This window comes from Lissotriton helveticus, chromosome 5_1 (assembly GCF_964261635.1).
Source record: "Lissotriton helveticus chromosome 5_1, aLisHel1.1, whole genome shotgun sequence".
Lineage (NCBI taxonomy): Eukaryota > Metazoa > Chordata > Amphibia > Caudata > Salamandridae > Lissotriton > Lissotriton helveticus.
This window is the reverse complement of record NC_136065.1, coordinates 224,963,004-224,987,213: the sequence shown is the minus strand read 5'-3', so window position 1 is coordinate 224,987,213 and position 24,210 is coordinate 224,963,004. Positions and strand designations below refer to the sequence as shown.

The 24,210-nt window shown below is 45.2% G+C and overlaps 1 protein-coding gene across 2 annotated transcripts in view; it reads right to left on the bottom strand.

The window, feature by feature from the left end:
• The window catches only part of NPDC1 (neural proliferation, differentiation and control 1), a 451,514-nt gene that overhangs the window by 18,561 nt on the left and 408,743 nt on the right, over positions 1 to 24,210 (bottom strand). For both annotated transcript variants that reach the window (XM_078642049.1, XM_078642050.1), the window contains 2 exons: positions 3,704 to 3,790; positions 2,062 to 2,229 (listed from right to left, as the gene is read on the bottom strand). In XM_078642049.1, the coding sequence (XP_078498175.1) occupies positions 2,062 to 2,229; positions 3,704 to 3,790 (255 nt within the window). The remainder of the gene's footprint in view (positions 1 to 2,061; positions 2,230 to 3,703; positions 3,791 to 24,210) is intronic.

Genomic DNA, 24,210 nt, shown 5'->3' with positions numbered 1-24,210 from the left:
CCTAAGGTGAGCTGTGCTTGCGACGGAACGGTTCCGTCACGGACCCGCCCGCCCATTAGAACGTCAGCGCAGGTGCGGAATTCGCACCGCGCAGGCGCGGCGAGCAGGCCGTGACGGAACCGTTCCGTCACCAGCACAGCCCACCCGAGGCTCGTGACGGAACGGTTCCTTCACGAGCATGGTAGGGGTTAAATAGAGAGATATTTCACTCCTGGGCTATTATTATTATAAAGGCTTTTGTAGCGCGCTCAATTACTAGAAAATCGTATCCTGGTGCGAAAACAGAGAAGGCAGAGTAGAAGAGATCCAGAGATGGTAATGTGGGAAGAAAGGGGGGCTATGAGACTGAAGATCATGCAGTATCCGTAAACACCGTTTCCTTGCTGAATGCTACAGAGAGGACACTTTGTCGACTCGAGGACATAGCTGGGGAGGCAAGAAAAGCAGCTGCTGTTTCTTTACTGAACATTGCTTCAATGGTTCATAAAAGGTATGCGAGCTTGAACCATCTATGAAACTCGACGTAGGCTTCTTTTGGTGCTAGGTTTATCTCAGTTTGCTGAGGTAAAGTCGGGGTAGGGATATTGATGTAAAGAAACCATATTCTACCATTATAATATTTCCTATTGTTTTGCCTCCTGACAAGTATCATTGCCAATGTCATGTTTATTTTCATAATAGTTACTATTCACATTGTGTGCACTAGGACAGGATTTTGATTTTAATAAATCTTGAAAATACTTTCCTAATTTCCTAGTGCTCTTGAATGTACCTATTCATGATGAAAGAGGGTTAGTGTTTCACTAACTATCCTTGAGAAATCTCACTGAACTGATTGCGACCTTAACCTCTTCGCTGCGGCGGCTATTCCGCCACAGCGCTAAGGGGGCGGCGCGGTGGTCCCGTGCTCGTGACGGAACCGCTCCGTCACGGCACGCGGGTAAGGTGTGCTTGTGACGGAACGGTTCCGTCACGGCCCCGCCCGCTCAATAGAACGCGCCGCGCAGGCGCGGCGGCGGGGCCGTGACAGAACCGTTCCGTCACCAGCACAGCCCACCCGAGGCTCGTGACGGAACGGTTCCGTCACGAGCATGGGAGGGGTTAAAGCACCTCACTCAAGTAATGCTCAGTGGATTGCGGGGGCAGCAGTCCACTAGGTTCTTTGTCTTAGGTTGGCACATTGACTAAGTCTTTAGTGTCAGATGGTCTAGAAAATCCATTTCCTGGCCTAGTTCTCGAGAGAAATCCAGAAAAACTATAGCTGTAGGCAGCTGACTCCCCTTCTCTCTGCAAGAGCGACATTTCTGACTCCGCTTGAGCCGGTATGCAGGAAACCTTATTTTTAGAGCAGTGACGTGACAAGTGGACTGGTATTGCATTACCTAGCCCCCTTCATCAGCGCATGCTACCTTGATCCCGGTCTTTTCTTTCTTGCTAACTTTAGCCTAGGCCGGACTAACCCGGCTGCTACGAAAAAGATATAGTGTAAAGGTTATGCCTAGCTTAGAAATGTAGAATTATATACAGTGATATGGTCTAATTCGTATTTTTTATATTGTGCTTTGATTATATATGGCTCATGTGAAAAAGTCTCATATTAGTTAACTGACTCAGTTGATTTAGGGTTGGGTGGGACCCAAACTTGGCCCATCCCTTGCCTACACTGCTCACAGCGTCTTATTGCTAGGTTCCCTCTTGTTTTCAGATCTGAAATTGAGGCATCTGGTAGTAACAAGTAGAGCAGAGAACCAGGAAGGCAGATGATCAGTGCAAAATGTCATGTTGCGAACGATTTTTGTGGCGGGTGCGTCTTTTCCTACACTAGAAGGGGCAGGGAAGGCCATGCTAGAGACATTGTTTTATCGCTGTACAAAGCTCTAGGTGCCCACAATTGCTGTTCTGTTCTTGGAACCATGTCTGAAAAATTTGGAAGGAAGGGATGAACAAGACTGCTAAATCCCAATAAAAATTACTGCATCTGCACTCGCCCCCTCCTGGCCCCACTGCGAAGGAGAAGATGGCCTTGTCAGGTTTACAGCAACAGTAGATACATATACACACCTAGAAGCAAAGCGTCGCTCATTTTGTCTCTGGAGACCGGAGAGCTCTTCACTCCATCTTTTGTGGGGGACGGGTGGTCCGTGGTGACGCTGCCCACCCGGTTCTTGACAAGGGACTCGTCTGCGTTGGCATTGCCCGCTGGGTCATTTTGCTCAGGGTGTGTGGCACCTGGACAGGGAAAAAATAAGGCAGGCGCTCTGAAACAATCAGTAACAGGAAACAGCAGAGGTGGAAAAAAAAAACACACTGGCAAAAAGTATTTTGAGACATTGAACTGTAAACAAAATACATTCTTTAATTAACACTACAGAATTTGAATACTAGAAGAATTAAAATGTGCATTTATGTATTTATTTTCTCATTTTTTTTAAATTAAATGTAATGGGCACCCATAAGGAATAGAAATGCCATATTGCACCAGGAAATGTCAACAGTCAATCATCGTAGCAGAAAATGTATGACAGGCTGTGAGGATAATGTCAAGGAAACAGGCCTCTTTTTAGACCTTGCTGGAGCTGCAAGAGAGAGCTGCGTCTTTTACTGCTTGGGAAACACTTTCCAAATCTAAGGAGCTCATACAGAGAAGCTCGGTTGACCTCCGCTCCTGCATCTAAATTTAAGCCCCTGCAACATAGGCTGGTTAGTGGCCAGCAGAGCGCTCGATAAAACTGTGAATAAAGGATTATTTCCTCTTAGAAATCCTGCACATGAGCCGGCCCTATACTTTAGGCAAATGCCCCCACCACTTCCAGTCAATCGTGTTCTTTTGCTTTCCTTTCCTTTCCTTTCCTACAGTGGATCCCAATTTCAGTTTCTATTCACCCAAAATCCTCAAAGCCCCAGTAGATCCTATTATCACCCCTTATCCACACACCATACACTTCCCTTCAGCTGATCCTGTTCTTACACTCCATCGTGCTCCCACACACATTTCTCCAGTAGGTTTGTTTTTTTCTTACGTTTGCCATCAATGCCATTTCCTTCTCTGAGGTTGAATCTGCTCTTCTCTGCGTGCCAACATATTCCTTTGAGTGGATACATTTTTTACTATTAAACCTTACATCGTAATCTAACCATCTGTTGACCCTGCTCCTAAAAACACACTTTCTTTCAACTACTGGGTCCTGCTCACATCTGTTACTTTTAAGAGTGTACAAGAAGGTGGAAGGGTCTGAGATACCATGCAGAACCATGGGGAGCGCTATAATAGATGACAGAAGTGACAGTCTCCTCTTGGGCACACTGTCCAATGGAGTGAGACGTGATAGATGAGGAGGCTACCCATCGCTAGCAGCAGCCACTTTTCACCAGCAGAAGCCATCCTAGACTTGAAGATGTCCATCTAGGAATGTGGCCAAACCCAGCAATGGGGAGCCTCAAAAAAGCTGAGCTTCATAGCAGCTTGAAGCCAGGCCAACAGGTCACAAGGCGGGCTCTAGTATTTCAATCTTGATGGTCGTCTCTATTTTGTAGTCCTCCCAAAATATGCAGATATCTTTAACGGAATGAACACAAGGTACCCTCTGAAGGTTCCTGCAAGATGATCGCTGCTGCTATTCCAGCCAAAGTGCGTTTACAGGTGAATCTCTTGAAGAAAACTATGAGACAGGGGAAAATGAGAGACCATGCCTGTATCACTTACCTCCCGTCTCCACTTGCAGATTCTGCTTGTTCAGCAAGGATGCTAAGAATTCAATGTCTTGGTCTATAAGGGCGTCTGAAGGCTTCCCTGAGGAAAGAAAGAGTGCAAGAAAGCGTTTACCTAAGATGTCAAGAACAGCATCCTGAAGTATAGGGCAGCAAGTTAAGAACTGCCACCAAGATTACTGCAAAAAGCAAGTTCACAATGCTGATAAAGTTGGTGATCACAAAGGAAGGGTTTCCTAAAGGCTATTTATAAAGATGTAAATGTAACCAACAATGTTTGTGAGGTGCTTAATGCTGACCGCAAGTTCTTTTGCCAAGTACCAATGCTTTTATAAATAATAACATGTTTTTATAGAGATCTTATGAATCCATTTATCACACATAAACACACAAAAAATAACAAGTGTTAATATTGGCAAATGTGATGGTGTGATGGTTAATGGCCTTTGAAGAATAGAAGGCTGAACACTCCATTTCAGGATTCGAATTCAATACCTGTAGTTCAGAAACGATGTCAGCAGTGATTTTATGTCAGAATATAGAGTACAAAAATATTGGAGCGAGACTATCAAATGCCACAATATTGTGCTGGTAAGTACAGATTTACTATTCTTACTATCTAAGTACACTGCATAGTTATGAATTATCAAGTTACATATATGTGGAGTTAAGAATACCTAACTGCTTCGACTTAAATTCACAATATTGTGGTAGTAGGTATTATGGCTACATTATTTTTGAACACGATATTCTGGTGGAATGCCATGCAGAGCCAGCATTTAACTCACTGAGCCAACATGCCGGCTAAGGAAAGCTAGCTTTAGCACTCTGGTCTCCTAGATTAAGGAGTAGCCAAAAACCTTTTTGAAAAGAACCTAAAAAAATATGACACCAAACGGAAGTTGATATACCATCTCTCTTTCTGGGGGACTCCATAATTACCGTCACAGGCTTCCTCTACTGAACATACGTGGCTCTCCAGTCCCAGAGGAATATGACATTCACCTCAATTATGGTAAGGGGGCCATGCTTCTGCCATGGTCACTGACAGTCTTACCACATACTTCCTAAGGCAGAACAGGCAGGATGGGGGTTGATAGCTCTAGACACATCACAGTTAAAGGTCTGTTTACAGAGGATACCGCGGTGAAACATGTGTCCTTCAAATAAGAACTCTTTCCATGTTCATGGGTAACATTCCGTCAGTCCCAGTGTCTACTGACACATGGGCAGGGACATCTTAAGGATTTTGGGGGCCTGGGCCAAACGTATTTTGGGGCCCCCTGTTTGGACCAGCTTTGGATTTATGATCCATTTGCAGCTCTTTCATGCCCTCTTTGGCTAGGTCCTGACAGTGCACAGTAACACTCCTCCAAATTCTAAATGTGTTTACATCTAATATTCAGGGATAGTTATGTGTGTTCTCAATATCGTAACACAGCAGCAGCTCACCAATATTACTGCAAATAACCCATGTGACACCCTCGCATTTCTCATATGTGAGGCCCTGTTGTGATCTAAAATAAACTTTTTTTAATGGATGTAGCATGAAACATAAACACAACATTCCTCTGTAAAATGTCTGTACTGGACTTACACATCATGTAGATTAAAAATAAATAAAAGGAAAACAGTATTTAAAACAATCTGTTTAAGAAATATGCACGGTCATTAAGGCAAGACTCTAAAGAACAGATCTGACTCTGTCAAGGACCCCTGAAAGTCTGGGGCCCTGGGCCAGAGACCACTTTGCCCATGTATTAAAACGTCACTGCACATGAGGGCAAGTAGACCGCTCACAACTGGAATTTGTGAACAGAGGGGGCACGCCATAAGATATTATAAGTCAACTTTATATATTATTTATTCACTACACATATTTATAGCCCATGTGCATGAAGCGGCATCATCTACTGGTCTTGTGATTTATGCACACAGACACCCCTAGAGTATTAATTTCTTAAGACCTTTCCACACACAATATTAAAGGACTACAACTGGACAAAAAGTGCTTGTGGCACAGACTGTCACATGTCAAAGCCACCCTTGGGACACTGACAATGGTGCCAGACTTTGGAATTTAGAGAAGAGTGTTACACGTGGCCACACCTAAGCAAAGTGCAATTCTAGATTCTGCTGTTGGGCCAATATGAATGCTTCGCTCTTGTGCCAGAGTGGAGTCTTTTTTGCTCCAATCAGATTTTTCATCACAGGGGTGGATCCCAGAGTCCATGTCTAACACACTATTGTATGTTTATTGTAGTTGTGGACTCTTAAAAACACCATTAACTATCTCAAAAGCCCTTGTCCCCTTTAAAGGACACCTTTGTTTCCAATTGAACAAATTGCTTCAAAGAAATTCTGCCTTTAAAGGTGCAAAATGGACACATAGGACCATTTTTTCTTAGCTTGAAAGTGGCAGAATCTTCAGAAGCGGCCATCTTGCATTTGCCAAGCATGAAATTGTACTTCCAGTGCAACTCCCGTTTGTGCCGCATAAAAAGGACTTTAAAAAACAACAAAAAACGGTGTTTATTTCTACAATGGAAGCTGCTGAGGACGCTTTCCGTATCTATGTTTCTATTAAATAACTGTTTACCCCCTCCAATGCGCCACATTTATGACCGGAAGCAAGAGGTAAGGATGAAAGTGAGTGGGGGTGACAAGTAGAGGTTCTATGAAAAAGCACCTGTCTTGGCATGAACTACCGGGGCCATCAAAAAGTAATGATGTCTCGTTTTCCCGAACAATTGGGTGATAATGTTTGCCCCATGCATACCAGACTGCCAGGCCTGTATCCCAGGGAGACAGAGCACTGGTGACGGGGGTGTTCCCCGCTCAGCCGAGCCCACTTTCCTCTTCTAAGAACAAACAATGCCTTTTAGAAACATAAAGCCCCGCCCTTCTCCCCTCTTTGATTGGGAGGCATTGTTGAGGTTTCAGTCCCTGCCGTACACATGTTAATAGGCTGAAGGAGTGTCACAGAACAGAGAGCCCATCAGGGCTTAAGGGACAGATGGGGAAAAACTGTCTGCGGTGGAAGTCATCTGTGCCTTGCTGGTTTGGCCCACCCCCCCTCATGCTGGTCGGAAGGGCAGGCGTCTGTCAGCAAGAGGGTCCGGAAGGACAGACACCCGTCAGGCAGAAGGCCAGAGAATACACTGAGCACTCTGGCTGAAACTACAGAGAGTTGCCACGTGCTCAGGGGCGCAACTAGACCCGAACCCGAGGGGGGGGGGGGGGGGGGGTAGGGGGGGGGTTAACACTCCCAGCCAGGGCTGGCCCTAGCACTGGTCGCTCATGGTGCATCAGTCTTTTTTTGGCGCCACCCTCCCATTTCTTCCTTCTACATGAATTCCCTCACTACCACTCAATAAACAATGCATCTTATCTCTCTATAGCACCTTTCTGACACATTTCTTTTTTTATATAGCGCTACTCCTAGTTTACTCACACTCGGTTCTGTGATCTGCCTGGTACACATTCTTTGTAGTAGGTACATTAACCCTTTGTGCTGTGTGGGTGGCAGGAGTGTCCATGTGAGTGCATGGTGAGCGATGCAACAGTGTGAGAGTAGGGTAAGAGGAGCGACTGCGGGGTGAGTCAGGTGACCATATGAATTTGGGTGCGGATGTAAGTGCAGAGTGGGACGAATGAATACATGGTTAGTGATGGGCTTGTGTGAGTGAAGATTGCAGATTGAGCAGTGAGGTTGACAGGCGAGTGAAGTGTCACATTAGTGCAGGGTGAGTACTGTGCTCATGTGACTGCAGGGGGAGGCACAGGGTGAACAGCGCAAGTGCATTGTGAGTGCAGAGTGATCACTGTGAGGGTACGGAGAGTGCATGGTGATCAGTGTGAGTGCATGATGATCAGTGTGAGTTCATTATGATAGCTTTGGGTACAGGGTGAGCGTGAAAGTGAAGGGCGAGAAGAGCAGTGCATATGAATTCAGGGTGCATTCCTAGACAATTGAAGTAACTCAGCATGTTATTGGTGATGGCGTAGGGTTTCAGATATAAATTAAACTATTGCTATTATGGCATTATTCAGGGGATTAAGAGTGAAGGAAATAAATAATGTGCTGATCCTGCAACAACCTTCCAGTCTCAGGATTAGGGTTGCCAGCTCATTATTTTCACGTCTCAGATCGTACAAAAATAGGCAGTCACCTAAAGCTGTATTTTCAGCACTTATCTGTGCAGCAAATATAAATAGAAAGCACTTTTAATTGTGTTCTAGGGCTGCCTGAATGATCCATGACTGATAATTAAAGGAAACAAAGACAGAAAGGTGACATTACAATTGAATAAAAACTTTTTTTTTGTTTATAACCCTATTTAGTGTTAAGACGAGGACTTTGCAGGCTCTTTAAACAACACAAGGCTGGCATTTTTCTTTTGGCAACCCTACTTTATATTCCTTTTCATGAAATGCATTCTCACACTACAGTTGTAAATGTAAAATACAAATGTAAGGAATAGGCAGAGTGTGGGCCCAGGGGGGAAGGTACTGGAACGTGAAAAAAACAAAGCCTCAGTAACCAGTTTACAAAGGTATGTAAATATGCAAATGGTCTTTAAAGACCTGTGAAAAACTCAGGTGTGCCGGATATAAGACTCCAGATGCTGCTCAGCCGAGCCCAAAGCAGCTCGAGCTGCAGCAGCCCAGGCTCAGACACATGACGGGGGGGGGGCTGAAGCCCTTTTAGCCCTATGGGATTGCGCGCCTGCACGTGCTGTGGCTTTAGGAGCGGTAGCGGACGGTACCATTGATTGATGCGAGTGGTGGGAGACAATGGGTTCCTTTCCGATGAAGCATCCGAAAACAATCATAAACACCGCGATTGCAAGAATTAACAGACTCGTCATGCATGTGTCTATTAATAAATACAAGATAATGAGTAAATTATTATTAACTTTTATTCCAATGTTATTTATTGATATAGACCTAAATCTAAATGAAATCCCATTACAAATAATGTAAAAAGAACACAATATTAACCCGTTTCATGCGCCCGCGATTTTGCGGAAGTGCGGCACTTCCGCAAAACGGGCAGGCCCGCGTTGGCCATTGGTCGACGGCAGCACTGGGCAGGTAGTGCTGCCGTCGGCCAATGGCCGATGGCAGCATGGAAAGGGTTAATATGCAGTTTCATTACGCTTTACACATTACACAAAATACATAAAAAGACCTCCTAGTACATTAAAATATCTTTTATAGTGCTTGTGCACAATAAAAGGATCGGACTTCTACTGGTACATCTAAAAATTACAAACGACCAAAGTTACTCAGGTCAAACTCATTTTGGCCACTGAGCCTTTTATAAGAGTCTTCAGAGCGGACTTGGGTATAAAAGAATCAATATTCAAGTTGAGCCTAAATGTTTTATTAGCCTGCTCAAAAGACTTAAAGAACACAGACTGTTCTTTCAACAGGGGGAACATTTCAGCCACACAACACCCATGTCTAAAGGTTGGGCATACCCTAGGAGCTCAAGGGTGGCTGTGGGAACCAAGTAAGCAGCTGCTGGGTGCTCCATGAATTGGTCCTCATTGGGACTTCACTAGGTCACCTTATGGGCTGCATGGAGATGCAGCGGGAGCTTCTGTGAAGTCAAGCGGGGTCTGTGTGAAAGTAGCCTGCTTGGAATGAACCTCTGAACTTCTACTCTGTTAGGGGGTGTACTGGTTAGCGGACACTAATGCCAAGATTTTCTGTCATCTACATAAGAACATTGATAGAAGTTCATAGCATACTGAACTCAAGGTCAATACAAGGTGCTTGCAATGTATCTACTGCTCTAAAACATATAGGTAATGGCAGTGTTCCCACATGCGCACCAACCTTATATTGGGTAGAATGTTTAAGTAGGTGTAGTAGGGTAAAGAAGCTACTAAACAGTATAAGTACAGGAAAGAAGGTATTTTATTGTATTGCCTTGGTTTTTACATAGCACCATTTTACTCTTTGCGAGGCCCATAGCGCTCTATGGGTGGTCGGATTGTTATTTTTACAGCGCTTCAAACCCTGGCTAGAAGGTAAGAAGGTTTGTTAAATGATATAATAATTGAATCAGGATCACTGCTTATGAGATACAGATGGCATTGTGTCACTGTGGGTATAGATGGCATGGTGTCGCCATGGGTACAGACTGTCATGTGTTACCATGGTTATGGATGACACTGGCATTTATAAACAGCAGACCCAGCTTTGAAAAAGCGATGGAGAGCTCTTTACAGAACAGGAAGGGTTTACAACAACACTTGATGTAGGTTGGCGCAAGAGGACGACTCAGGTTTGTTTACACTAGAAGTGACAAGATGGAGGTCTACGGGTGACGTGGGCCGGGGATGCGAGCTCAACCGAGGGGGAAGCACATCATTAGGGAAGATGTGGGTTGAGTCCAGGGGCACGGAGTTCTGGGATGTGCAGCAGTGGAGGAACCTTGACCACGTGAGCTTCATGTCCTCTCCTTAAGTGAAAGAGGGAGAGGTAAGCCTGTTACTGAAGGACATGTTAGTCAAACATATTTGACGCAGCTAATAACACTAGCAACTACGTTCACAGCTTCAGTGCAAGGAGTCCCACAGTAGAGGTGGGCGGGCCAACAAATTAACTGTGAGATCCGAGCCAAGGGTCTGGCTCGGATTTTAGAGCCCATGCACAAACCTAGCCTTGAAAATATTTGCTATTCAGACAACATCAAGCAAAATATGTTAAAGCCACATCAAAAAGCTCCACTGTGCCTCATGACGAGCTGAGCTCGTCATAAGCATGGAAGGGGTTAACATGTGGAAACTTTAACATTAATAAGGCACATGAAAGCACTGTACTGAGAAGTACTGATTAAAAGTGATAGTTTTGTACAACTGATAGTCTGAACTCACATATTTGAAAGTGCTTTCATATGCGATACTGAAGAAAAAAGAGTTTTGGTGAAATAAAGTATTTGCTCAAGATCACGCACTTTATGCAGGAAGCTGCAATTTATCCAGGTTTTCTTGTTTCACTTTGTACAAATTAGCCAGAACGTGGGTCAATGTTAGAAATGAGATCTCTGGTTGGCAGTGTCTTGCACCCTGTCCAAATAGGGACCCTCACTGTAGTCAGGGTAAGTAAGTTACACCCTCAGAATAACCTGTGCTCACTCCCTGGTAGCTTGGCAAGAGCAGTCAGGCATATCCCCAGAGGCAATGTATAAAGTATTCGTACACACACACACACATACAATAACACAGTGAAAACAACACAAAAGAACTCTAGATCAGTTTAGAATAACAGCCAACATTTATCCGATTAAAACAAGACCAAAACATCAAAAATCCAGCATACACAAATCAGGATAAGAATTTTCAAGGTTAAATGAAATTATAGTTCTTAGCAATCAATGGTTGCGCTTGACCAGGACAAAGTACCATAAATGCATCAAAAATCAAAGATGATGCGTGGTGTATGGGAGGGGAGGTGTCGTTAAAGCAGGTGAAGCATTGGTTCCTTAATGCTATGAAGGTCGTTGGCGCTAGGTGAGGACATGTTGCGCAACGGAGGTGATGCTTTGCTTGTAGTAAGTGCTACAGTGGTTCCTGGAGGAGGTGTAGGGTCGTTGAGCTGCTAACGACCTGTGACGATGCGAGGTGCAGGGGAGGTGATATGTTGATTGCAGGTGAGATACCTTGGTTCCGGAAGGCCACACAGTGTTGATGATGCATTGATGTCACAGTGCGATGCGTTAATGTTGAACCACAGGTGCTGGCTCAGGGTCGGTGTGTTGCATCACGGACGTCGGTGATGCGGTGCTCGAGACTTACACAGCAGCACTTCTTCGGGGCCCTGCAGCAAAGTTAGAGCTTGCATTGTAAACAGCAGTCGGTGTATCGCACACTCGCGCTCGGGGACCAATGCTTTGGTGCAGGCATCGGCGATGCCACGATTCTTGCAGGGGGTGCCGATTCTGAAATGACGCTCAGAGTTGATGCCGATTTTTCTTCTTTTAGCACCAGAACTCACTTCCAAGGGCCCAGAAATGGAATTGGCACCACTTGGCAGAACTGAGTTCTCAACAGAGGAGCCCAGGTGCTGGAAAATGAAGTATTTGATGGCCCTGAGTCTTCCAATAGGAGTCACCATCAACCCAAGCTCTTGGAGAAACTTTGAAGGTAGGATGTAAAAAGCAAAGTCTAGTACTTTCACTCCCAGGACTGAAGCAGCAAGCAGCAGGCCAGCAGAGCAAAGCAAACAGCAGAGTGTCAGTCCCACCTGACAGAAACACAGCTCTTCTTCCTGGTAGAATGTCCTCAATCCTGAAGTGTTCTGAATATATGATGTGGGAGGTCCAGTACTTATACCCAATTCAGCCTTTGAAGTAGGCAAACATCAAAGAAAGGTCTTTGTAGTGCACAGGCCCCGCTCTTCCTTTCCCTGGCTCCAGACATACTACAGGGAGTTGAAACTTCTTTGTGTGGACAGGCACAACCCTATTCACGTGTCAGTGTCAACTTCTCCGACCACTCTAGCTCAGGAAGGTCCATCAGCTGAGTGATGGGCCATCAAGATAAGCAGGGCACACAGCAGCTCCCATTGTGAGACTAACTAGAGTGAATGCACAAGAGACTAACTGTCACCCTGACTCAGACATTTATTCAGAGATAGGCAGAGGCAGGGAATGGTTAAAGTAAGAAAATGCTCACTTTCAAAAAGTGGCATTTTCTTACCGGCAATTTAAAAACCACCCTAACTAAAAGATGCATTTGTAAATTGTGTCGAGAGACACCAAACTTCAATTCTCTATCTGCTCCCAATAGTAAATTAAACGTAAAAGATATTTCAAGGCAATACCCATGTTTACCTATGAGAGAGAAAGGCCTTGCTGTAGTGAAAAACAAGTGTAGCTGATTTTTCACCTCAGGACATGTAAAACACAACTTCACATATCCTGCCTTTTAAATACACTGCACCCTGCGCGTGGGGCTGCCTAGGGCCTACCGTAGGTGGGACTTGTATGAAATAAAAGGGAAGGTTTGGGCCTGGCAAGTGGGTACACTTGCCAGGTCAACATGGTTTAAAATTGCACACACAGACTCACCAGGGGCAGGCCTGAGACATGTTTGCAGGGCCACTCGTGTGAGTGGCACAATCAGTGCTGCAAGCCCGCTAGTAGCAATTGACTCACAGACCCTTGGGAACACCTGGAGTACTTTACTAGGGACTTACTAGTAAATCAAATAGGCCAATCATGAAGAAACCAAATACCATTACATTTTAGACAGGGAGTAATTGCACTTTAGCACTGGTCAGCAGTGGTAAAGTGCCCAGAGTCCTAAAGTCAGCAATAATTAAATCCAGCACACAGTCAATACCAGGAGGTCAGAAGCAACATTTTTGGGATAAACCTGGCCAAAAGGACCAAGTCCAACAGTCTCTATTTCTCTTTCTTTATATTAAGGCTTTGTTTTTACCTCCTACTTTACTTGCTGCAGTTTTTAAATACCCAAAGGCTGAGTGCTTTACACGAGGACCAGTTACATTACATAAGGACACATCCATTGCTTATTGGCATGAAAATTAAGTAAGGTACTCAGAATCACAGAATGTTGAGCCAATGCCGAGACTCAAGCTTGCTTCTCCAGTTTCACAGTTAGCAGATCTGAGAATAAAGCCACATACCGGGTAGAGGGAGGGAGGCAGAAGCCACATGAAAGCTTGGCTTGTTATGGGCTCATGGTTCCAAAAGGACCTCGAGCTGAGCCAGAGCAATGCTTCAAGTTTGAGCCTGGCTCGTGAGATACATTCTCTGCTGACTCCAAACACCTCTGCCAGAACTCCTGCGCTCACATACCAAAGGAATAATAGCTGCACACACCACACTGCTCCACTCAGCCACACCCATAGCCACATCTTACATGCTGCATCTCTTCTAGGGACCAATGTCTAGGGTCCAATTACTATATCTAAAAGATGTATGTTATGCTTCCCAATCTCAGGTCAGTGTGAGTAGAAGTGTTAATGCACGGGTGTGACTATATTTGCATGTTCATATATGTGCTTGGTCACAAGTGATGGGGGTCACCTCTGGCCTTTCTATGAAATACTGCAGACATCTGTGATACATGCAAGATAACCCTAACTTAATAATATATATATATATATATATATATATATATATATATATATATATTATATATTTATAACAACAAGAGCAACCCATATGTCCTTGTGAACTGGGTAAGTACAAAGTACCGAAAAACAATGTTCACAAGGAACTAATTTTGAATATCAATGACAATTTTCGCAATTAAAATAATTGCAATGCTTAATCACACGAAAAATACTGAATGACCCTTCTATAGGTCCATGTGTCAATCAGACAGATCATAGAAATATTTTTAGACAAGCTCACAGAAATTTCCAAATAGTTATACCTAACTTCAGCCGAAGTAGGCACATTTATTTTCACAAAAGAGTAAACACAATTTAATGATTTTTCTAATATTTTTTCACATAAAAACTGTTTGTGACCCCAAGTGTAGTGACCATAACCATATTTACAGTGAACATTAAGTGACATATTCAAACATAAAACGGTTATCAATAGGTTTCCAAAAAGGACAAAGTGTGAGTATCAAGATAATTTTTTTTTGGAAGTGGTCTCTTTTCGTAATTTCATCGACGGCGTTTCGACCCTCTCTAGATACCGGGTTTCATCAGGACAGTGTATCTGGGGACAGTATTTGAATGTAATGCGATGGCGAATCCAACGATATTCAATCTTGTATCATGAAAGTGAATGGCGGCGGTTAGGTTTCTCGCGTATATTAACGCTTCGTTATCTCATCCACTAAATAGCGGTAAAAGTCAGGAGCATTAGCTTCTCCTCGTCTGCTCGTCTGCGGCATTCGCTAGTCACGACTGAAAATTGATAGGCCCTGTGCTGCTGCATAACCAGAATTATTTTTACTGCCTATAATGTATTAGCTTTATACCCACATCTTAGGGAACATTACATTGCAAAATCTGCTGTTTTGCTACCATTCTTCGAAGGTTAACTATGGGAGGGTGAGATCCACCATGCCTTGTGAAGATATAGTTTGCATCACATGCCAGAAAAGTGTCTCAGGATTTTAAAATGTATGTGAACATGGTGCTGTAAAACCCAGCATGTTGCTTTAAAAAAAAAAAAAAAAATTCTCAGGTGAAGAACCACTCCGCCCCTTCAAACCTTTCACAAGGACTTTTGCCCTCTGACTAGGCCCTGCTCGCAACCTCCTGTGGGCAGCCAAACTCCTGCTGTGCATGACCTTTACCTATGGACAAGAGTAGGTTATCCGTAGGGTCTGGCCTCCAGACATGCACTGCAGAGGGATGACCGAAAAGCCTGGCAAAAGGCCAGGCCATGTGCTCTGACCCCCGTGGGTGGCTAATGCCTCCAGTTGGGCGCAGCCTTTGGCCGAGCGCAGCAGGGGGTTACCTGCTTGGCCTGGCCTCTTTCCAGGTGCAACACAAGTTATCCAAAAGGCCATGTGTGCCCAACAACCCTGCTAACACCCATCCTCCTGCAGACACCCAACCAACATTTCATTTTTTGAAGGAATTTTTCAGGAGTCAGCGGTTCTCCTGCAGTATCCACTTTGACCCCATGGTGCTGTGGTACTGTGCAAGCATCTTGAGGAATGCCGCAATACCTCATGGGAGGGTGGCACTAGGTCGTGCAAGAGTACCACAGTATCAGAAGAGAAAGAAAACATCTTTTAGAAAGAATTGGCCCCTTGTGGGCCTCTCTTGGTCCCCCACTTAACAAGTACCGGGGGACAGGGTATACCTACCCCTGTCCTCTTATACATTATTTATTGAACATTTTCAGGACACGGGTACCCAGTCCTGTAAAGGCAGATGCAACCTTTTCTTATCAGTTGCGGCCAGCCAATCAGATTGCTCAATATCACAGGATTGGGCCCACGGTACCATAATGGCTGATGGAAGAAAAAGCACCCTCAGCCAATCAATGGGCCCTATTTTTTTCTAGATTTTTGGTCCTACAGGACTCCTGCGGAACCAACTGTTCAGATCTACTTAACATTTCAACCCCTTTCCCAACCATAGCACCTCTTTGGCTGCCAATTTCTTGAAAATGGCTGAACGGATTTACACTGAATCTCAGAAAGTACCCTTTCTGAGCAAATCTCTAACTTTTTGCTAAATTCTGGTCTAACTCCAGTCAGCCATTTGTTCTGCATCGGAGAGCGAATTTTCCTATGGAAATTAACATGGCAAATGCATGTTTCAAGACCCACCTCTTTTTCTTGACACCGTTTTACAGCTCGCTGCAAAACATTCCAGGAAAACGATGAGGTGAATGAACTTTTTTTGGGAAAGTTTTGTACGAGTTTGTCAAACGGCACCGAAGTAATTAGTGGAACAAAAAACGGTATTTCTATGTAAACTCTGACCTGTTTATAAATCCACAAAGGCAACTTCAACTTTGTAATGTATACTTATGCAGATATGCAGAATGCAATATGCTATTTATTACTATTAAGTGGCAGTGGCGGCTGGTGACATTTGAACGTGGTGATGCGGTAAATGATTTCTGCACTGTAGCTCACAAGCGCAGCGCGCATGCCCGAACACCCTTGAGAAAAAATGTGAAAATCGAGTGGTTCATCACAGTACCCTCTGGTTCACCACTGCCACCCTCTGGTTCATCACAGCACCTCTGGTTCATCACAGCACCCTCTGGTGCATCACTGCCGCCCCCTGGTTCATCACTGTCGCCCTCTGGTTCATCACTGTCGCCCTCTGGTTCATCACTGTCGCCCTCTGGTTCATCACTGCCACCCTCTGGTTCATCACTGCCAACCTCTGGTTCATCACTGCCACCCTCTGGTTCATCACTGCCACCCTCTGGTTCATCACAGCACCCTCTGGTTCACCACTGCTTCACCATTGCCACCCTCTGGTTCATCACTGTCACCCTCTGGTTCACCATTGCCACCCTCTGGTTCTTTACTGCCACTCTCTGGTTCATCACAGCACCCTCTGGTTCATCACTGCCACTCTCTGGTTCATCACTGCCACCCTCTGGTTCACCACTGCCACCCTCTGGTTCACCACTGCCACCCTCTGGTTCACCAATGCCACTCTCTGGTTCATCACTGCCACTCTCTGGTTCATCACTGCCACTCTCTGGTTCATCACTGCCACCCTCTAGTTCATTACTGCCACCCTCTGGTTCATCACTGTCACCCTCTAGTTCATCACTGCCACCCTCAACTCTGGCACAATTATATCCACTGATGACATACTGGCACAGTAATGGTCAATCTTGGCATATATAGGGCATCCTTGGGTGAATCATAGCATAAGGGTCGCACGGCTATCCTCATCAGAGCATGAGCACGCGGGGCTAATTGTGGCCTTTATGTCACATAACAGTGGCTGTCATTAGAATATTAACGTCCGTGACTGACACTGTGTGGTGTTTATGCACGAGTGTAGGCAGCCGCTGCACACTTGTGGCGCTGGTACAATGTTGACATCCTTGGCACGTCCTGGTAACACCTGTTCTGACGGCGCAGAATCAGACAATGTGATGCAATTGTCTATGGAAATTGAAAGCTGACATTTGGGGGAAAATAGATGAAATCGGATTTTTGAAACAAAAATGTACTTTTCTTTAGAAAAAGGAAAGATTTTTTTTTTGTGCGTTCACCAAAAATGGAAAGTGCATAGTGGATAGAGCACGTGTATTTTGAGAATCTGTCATGCTGGTGTTTGAAAACAGAATGATAAATGAGCAATCCCCATTTACAGCTGCTCTTTGAAGGGTAGTTGGGGGGGGGATTTACAGCTGCTCGTGTTTCCTCTGTGCCAGGGGGCACTTGCTGCTGTCGTTGTATTTGCCTTGGTCGTGTGGGCGCATCCTATCCCCGCCCCATTAGGAGACCGGGGGCTGCGGCATGAGGCAACCCCCGGTCTCCCAAGGGGGAGGCTAGTGCGCATGTCCGCGCCGGGCAGGAAAATGACCTGTCCGAAAGAGGACACGGCACTAGCGTGTCTGCACAGCCCCGCCTCCCCCTTTTCCTGATGGTTTTTGGTCCGGCACAGTAACCGGCCGGCCAGAAACTCGTTCCTGAATGTGTGATTTAGGCACACATTGGCAGTCCGGATGGCGGCGGTGTGCATTGGGAGGGCAACGCCCCAACGCCCCAATGGACGCACCGCCGCTGTTAAGTGGTTTACAGATAGACCATGAGTGACGAGAAGAGAAGCCTTGAGTATGCCATTCATGCGGCTCCTCCACCCTCCCTCAGCAATGGTAATAAACAGCATACTGAGCTCTGTATATATTCACCAATTAGGTAGATAGCATCCTATATTTTAAACACAACCAGAGCACGATGTTATGGCACAGTCCATGGTGAACCAGTGAAGATCAGAAGTATGATGGTTCAGGGTTACTACCATATACTGTGCGAAGAACATGGGATTAGGTCTCTGAGCTTTTGAAATAAGTATCCGACTCTATGTTCACTACAATTACTCCAAAGAACATTACAAAATGAACAAACAACATTGGAATAGAGATTAAGGACTACACAGCCAATGACAAACACTGAACAGAACCTGGACATGGAAACGGAGATCCCCTGAGGGCGCCCGGGGCTTTCTGCTGTCAAAGACGCGTGTGTTACTGTGTCTTCACTATGGAAAATTGTTAAAGGGACCTGGGAAACTCGGGGTGACCACTTTACAGCTGCCCGTGACCGGTGAATGCAGAAGCACTCACATCTTCCAGCAGTTGGGTTGGATCACATAAGCTGGGAATAATTCCTGCTTTGATTATACAAAAGACTGGAGCCTCGCTGGCTAGCCGCAGACTTCTAGGGGGCTGCAGGCACTCAAAACAGCATGACACAGAAATTACTCGTCTTAGTGCTATAATTCTTGGGCATCACCAGAGCAAGCCCTAGATGCACAGCCAGCACCACGCAGCCGTGACAGGTGCCCTGTGCATCACCATCATGGACGTTAGTGGAAGTGGTGTCATGTACAGTGCTGCCAAGTGCCACGCATGTTGCGTTATGGTAACGCAATTCAAGTTAAATTCCCTCATTACCGCATGAGCGGTAATTTGTCACGCAAACAAGATAAAGGGACAGCTAAGCAGGATATCTCTAATTACCTGTCTTGTTGTGGATGGCTCTACTCTTTTCAATTAGCTATCAGACAGTGACACCTGGTGACAGCCAGCTCCAATGGTCAAAACATCGATAAGAGCTCTGCTGACACATGGGCAAGCTTACATAAACACCTGAGAAGAGGCGCTCTTACCAGACCAGGCCTCAGTGTTCCAGAACTCTGTTGCAGCTGCTGGTAAGAGTATTGGTGCCAAGTGATGGGTCTGCTTAACACTTGCTGACTGTAGTGCGTGAGTAGAAAAATAAATCCAATACATTGATGTTTGCAGGTCCAATTTAAGTAAATGAAAAAATATATACATATCTGAAATTCCTCTTCCTGTAGGTGGAAAATGCCATTGTATGAGAAACACTATTTATATTTTTGCAGCCAGGGTTTGTGACCTCAGCTGCACTTATGCTCATTGTGTGTACAGGGTGGTGCTAGGGTCGTGCACTCATTAAATGCTTGAGTATCCTATTCATAAGATATCACTCAAAGTGTCACGCGTATGGCAATGAAATGTCACACAAACAACGAAAACACAGAAAGATTGAATCATAAAACTTGCCAGCTATGCGCGTACACACCTAATGTCCAATGAAATCATGACCCTTGTCCCTCCCATAGCCACTGAAAAGAATCCTAGATGCTACTGAGGGTTCCGAATGTCAGCAAATGTTAAATACAGGAGCGTGTGTGCTAGAGTATGCGAAGCACACGCTGTTTCACTTCCCAACATTTCCATCCAACCACTTGGATGCTATGACATGAACACCAATTCAATGTAATTTCCATTGAAATGAATGGGCACTCCAGGACGAGTTACCCTTGTCATTAGCATCCAAGTGGATCACGACATTCTATTAATTCTTCTCAGAGGAAGAAACCGTGGAAGTCCCCTAAAAACAAAGCTGGGACAATCGTGCCATCCAGTGGCCACAAACGGAACTGCAGCTTCATGTGCCTGGTTTGGTGTAATTTTCCAGCATCTCTCATTGATAGAAACGCAGTGTCACCAAGAATTTCACACCAAACGGTAATTTAAATGAGCACAAACTGAGTATCAGCATTTCTTTAATTTGAAAGTGATAGTAACAGCACGCCTCAGCACGTGTATAATGAGAGAAGACCATATACTAGACAGAATCCCTTCACTGACAGGAGCACAACACCAAGGCACATAGTTGAAAATGTGCAGCCAAATCAACAGCACAATTACACAACACACTCACTTATCCACGGAGAGAGAAATAGTACAAATGTAACACTTGCATATCTACAAGGCACAACACTATACTTTAAGATACATAGCTGGGTAGTGATGTTTATAAATATAAATGCCACTTTACTATGGAAGAGTAATGGGCAGTTTAACCTCAAACAGGAAAAAATCACAGGCCCGACAGCAGGGTGCTGGAAGAACTGAGGCCCGGAAAGGAGGGCGTTGGAAGGCACAGATCTGTAGGCAGAAATTCCAGGAACACGCCATAACTTATTCATTGTCCCGTGCCTTCATGGTTATTCAGAGCTGGCATTTTGGTTACTGCTGGAAAACGAAACCATGTGAATTGTTTACTATTCAGGCACAGGGTCTGCAGCCACCACCCGACACCTCTCCTGTCACCCTCCACCGTTCACCTCGGGAGAGATGCTAGCTTCCTGTGTATCCACGAGTTAAAGGTCAGAGGCCGGGCTGGGGAGCAGGTGGTACCCAGTGCTAAAGTTTTGCACGTGGTTGCAGGTGGTGGGCATCCACTCATACTTTGGGATCAAGGACTTATTTTATATCACTGGTCTTTTCACCCAGAAGAAGTGAAAACAAGCATTGTCAAAGGCAATCGTTCTGGCCTTGTTAAACTTTTTTTGTGTGGTAAATATGTAATATTAAAAGATTTGGACAAACATGTGAAATATAAGAACAAAAGACCTTGCATGTATTGTATTGGTATGTATTTTTATTAATACTTTTTTTGAACACCAGAGCCTGGCGAGACAGCTAGTGCTGTCGATAAGCCAGAACTGAAAAGACATAAAAGAGAAGAAATCAAGGACAGAGAAAGACAGGAAAACAGAGAAAGCAAGGGTGAAAATGATCCTGTTAGAGTCCGATGATGAGACAGGCAGCGTAGTTTGGTGGAAGATGGAGGCATGAGGTAGAAACAGGGTTGGGCTGCTCCGCTATTCACAAACCCATCCTTTGGCACCACCACTGGCAACAGGCTCCTGACACAAGCTTGAGGCCATGCTCTAATTTTTCTTTTTTTTACAAATTGAGCATTGACTTGCTTAACTCGTACATGCACCAACAGCAGTTTTCTAGTCCAACTTTTAAGGAGATCCGTTCTGTCATCGCCAAAGGCGGTCACTGAACGAGCAAATATGAATCCTATTTAAGCATCTAACCAAGCATGTTCTAGTCATCAAGTGTTACCAACTGCACCTTTACTAATCAGGGCCTCCTTGCACACAGCTCCTCTGAAATGCCTGTACATCACAAGAGGGTCTTGCTTTTGAAAAAGAGGCGTCGGGGAGCACTTTAAAACATTCTAAATATATGTTTCCTCTATACAAACAGACACAGCACACAAGTAGATCGTGTGAACGAAAGTCAAAGTTCGGACACAGCACACAGGCAAGTAGCACAAGCATCAGACATACAGGCAAATAACCGGGCACAGCACACAGGCTAAGAGTCCAGACACAGCACACAGGCTAAGAGTCCAAACACAGCACACAGGCTAAGAGTCCAAACACAGCACACAGGCTAAGAGTCCAGACACAGCACACAACTAAGGAGCCTATTCACAGCACATTTGCTGAGAAGCTTGTCTACGAATGAGGGCACAGGATAGAGACAGACGGTTCATGCACATCGCACAGGACTGACACGTAACACAGTAAAATGGTAACAGCCCATGCTCAGTACAGTGGCATGAACCAGCACTCACTGACCACAAAGCAAAGTGTCCAGATCCAGAGCACAGACTATTTGCAGGGCACTGGTGAGCCACAAACACACTAAAGGAGAATAGAGTAACCAGGCAATAGAACTGGCCCAAACAGAGGCCAAAACCAACCTCCACGAGGGAATGAAGGCCGTCGCCGAGTGGATAAGAAGCAGCCGCCTGAAACTGAACTTGGACAAGACAGAAGTCCTCATCCTCGGCCCGACCCCCTCTGCCTGGGACGAGACCTGGTGGCCGACCACACTAGGAACAGCGCCGACACCCTCAGACCATGCACGCAACCTAGGATTCATCCTTGACTCCTCCCTCTTGATGTTGAAGCAGGTAAACGCCGTCTCCTCCTCCTGCTATAACACCCTCCGCATGCTTCGCAGGATCTACAAGTGGATCCTGACCGAAACCAGAAGAACTGTGACCCAAGCCCTCGTCAGCAGCAGGCTGGACTACGGCAATGCACTCTACGCAGGAATCCCTGCCAAACACATTACGGCGACTGCAACGCATCCAAAACGCCTCCGCCCGCCTGATCCTCAACATCCCTCGTCGCAGCCACATCACCCCCCTGGCTGGCTACCCGTCAACAAGAGGATCACCTTCAAGCTCCTCACCCACGCACACAAAGCACTCCACAACACCGGACCAGCCTACCTGAACAAAAGACTCAACTTCTACACCCCCGCCCGCCAGCTCCACTCCACCAACCTCGCCCTCGCCGCTGTCCGGCGCATCCAACGAACAACCTCCAGCGGTAGATCCTTCTCCTTCCTCACCGCTAAGACTTGGAACACCCTCCCTACCCACCTGCCGCAGACCCAAGACCTGCTCACCTTCAGGAGGCTCCTCAAGACCTGGCTCTTCGAGCAGTAGCAGCACCCCCCCCCCCCTTCCCCCAGCGACTTGAGACCCTCACGGGTAAGTAGTGCGCTCTACAAATTCACTGACTGAATGATTGAGAGCTCATGAGCCCACCACAAAGGCAAAGAGCTTGGCAGCAAAACACAGGGAACTCTACTTCCACCTCAGTTTAAAAAAGTCAGATGAAAGCATTTACTGACACTGCCTGCTCCAATTGACACCGCTAAAAAAGATCAACAGGATCCTCTATGTCTGATTTCAGAACCACCGTCCAGGCTGAATTAGATTATTGGATGATCCAGACTCTTTATAGGATCTTTTGGGTATACTCCTCCTGACAGCACTCTGTGCAGGAAGTCCTTTTCCACTGTCAACATTGGTCTTACCAATTTTTTACTGACTCCCATCTAATTTCAGGATTACCTCTCTCTCCTTTACCAGCATACGTTGTACTGTTCCCACATTACTCTCTGTCCTGATGATGACTGTCAATTCCCAAAGAGGGTTGAAACACCGTCGGCAAACGTGGGCAAATTGTTATTGTCTACAATAATTCATACAATAGTTGTAACTGAAAAATGAATCAGATCTCTGATAGTTGTAGCCTGTATTTCATAGCCCTATTCATGGAATATACACACTATGCACTTGGTTCCAGTTATTTCACTAAGTTCACTTTTTCAGCGTTCTATAATTGCCGAGTTTGTGAATTTTCTTAATAAACATCCTAAGTTTATTAAAGCAAGGTTTGTTTTAATTAGTATTATTTATACTTCTGAGTACATTTTAAGTAAGTTCCATAGTGAACCATTGTATATACTGTTGTGGTATGTCATTAATATCAGTACAATACCTTAGCAGAGGTTATTAAATTACAGGAATTAAATCTGTAACCATATACAGTAGGCTTTCATCAACGTTTTCTTTTCAGAGTTTTATATAGCGCAAACTTGACCCGAGGGTACCAGGTATCAGAGTACTTTACACGAGTACCAGTTGCGTTACATGAAAACACATTCATTTTTGTTGGGCACGGGCAGATTAAGTGATTTGCATGCCCAGAATCACAGCATGTGGCACATCCTTGCCGAGACTCGAACCCGAATCCCCAGCTTTAAGGACAATCGCCCTAGCCATTATGCCAACTCCTCTCTCCTAGCTCCTAAGTCTAGCTTTCAAGCACTAAGCCCCTCAAGCACCTTTAGGACTCACAAGGGTGGTTGAGGTAAACAGCCTTATGTATTACTCAAGCCCGCAAACAGGATTCATTCCATCCATCCAGCTGCCTGACCTCTTCCTTTTGTCCCTCATCTCTGACCAGCATGTTTATTAGGGATATCCATCTGAATAACAGGGCAGGCAAATGTTGTAAAAGTTTAGGATTCCTTCCTGTATGGCCGCACCACCTTCCTTCATAAACTAACAACTCCCATAACAGACTCAAAGCCATCTACAATTCAAGAGGTGCATTCAAATGGAATGTTCACTGAAGTACTACAGA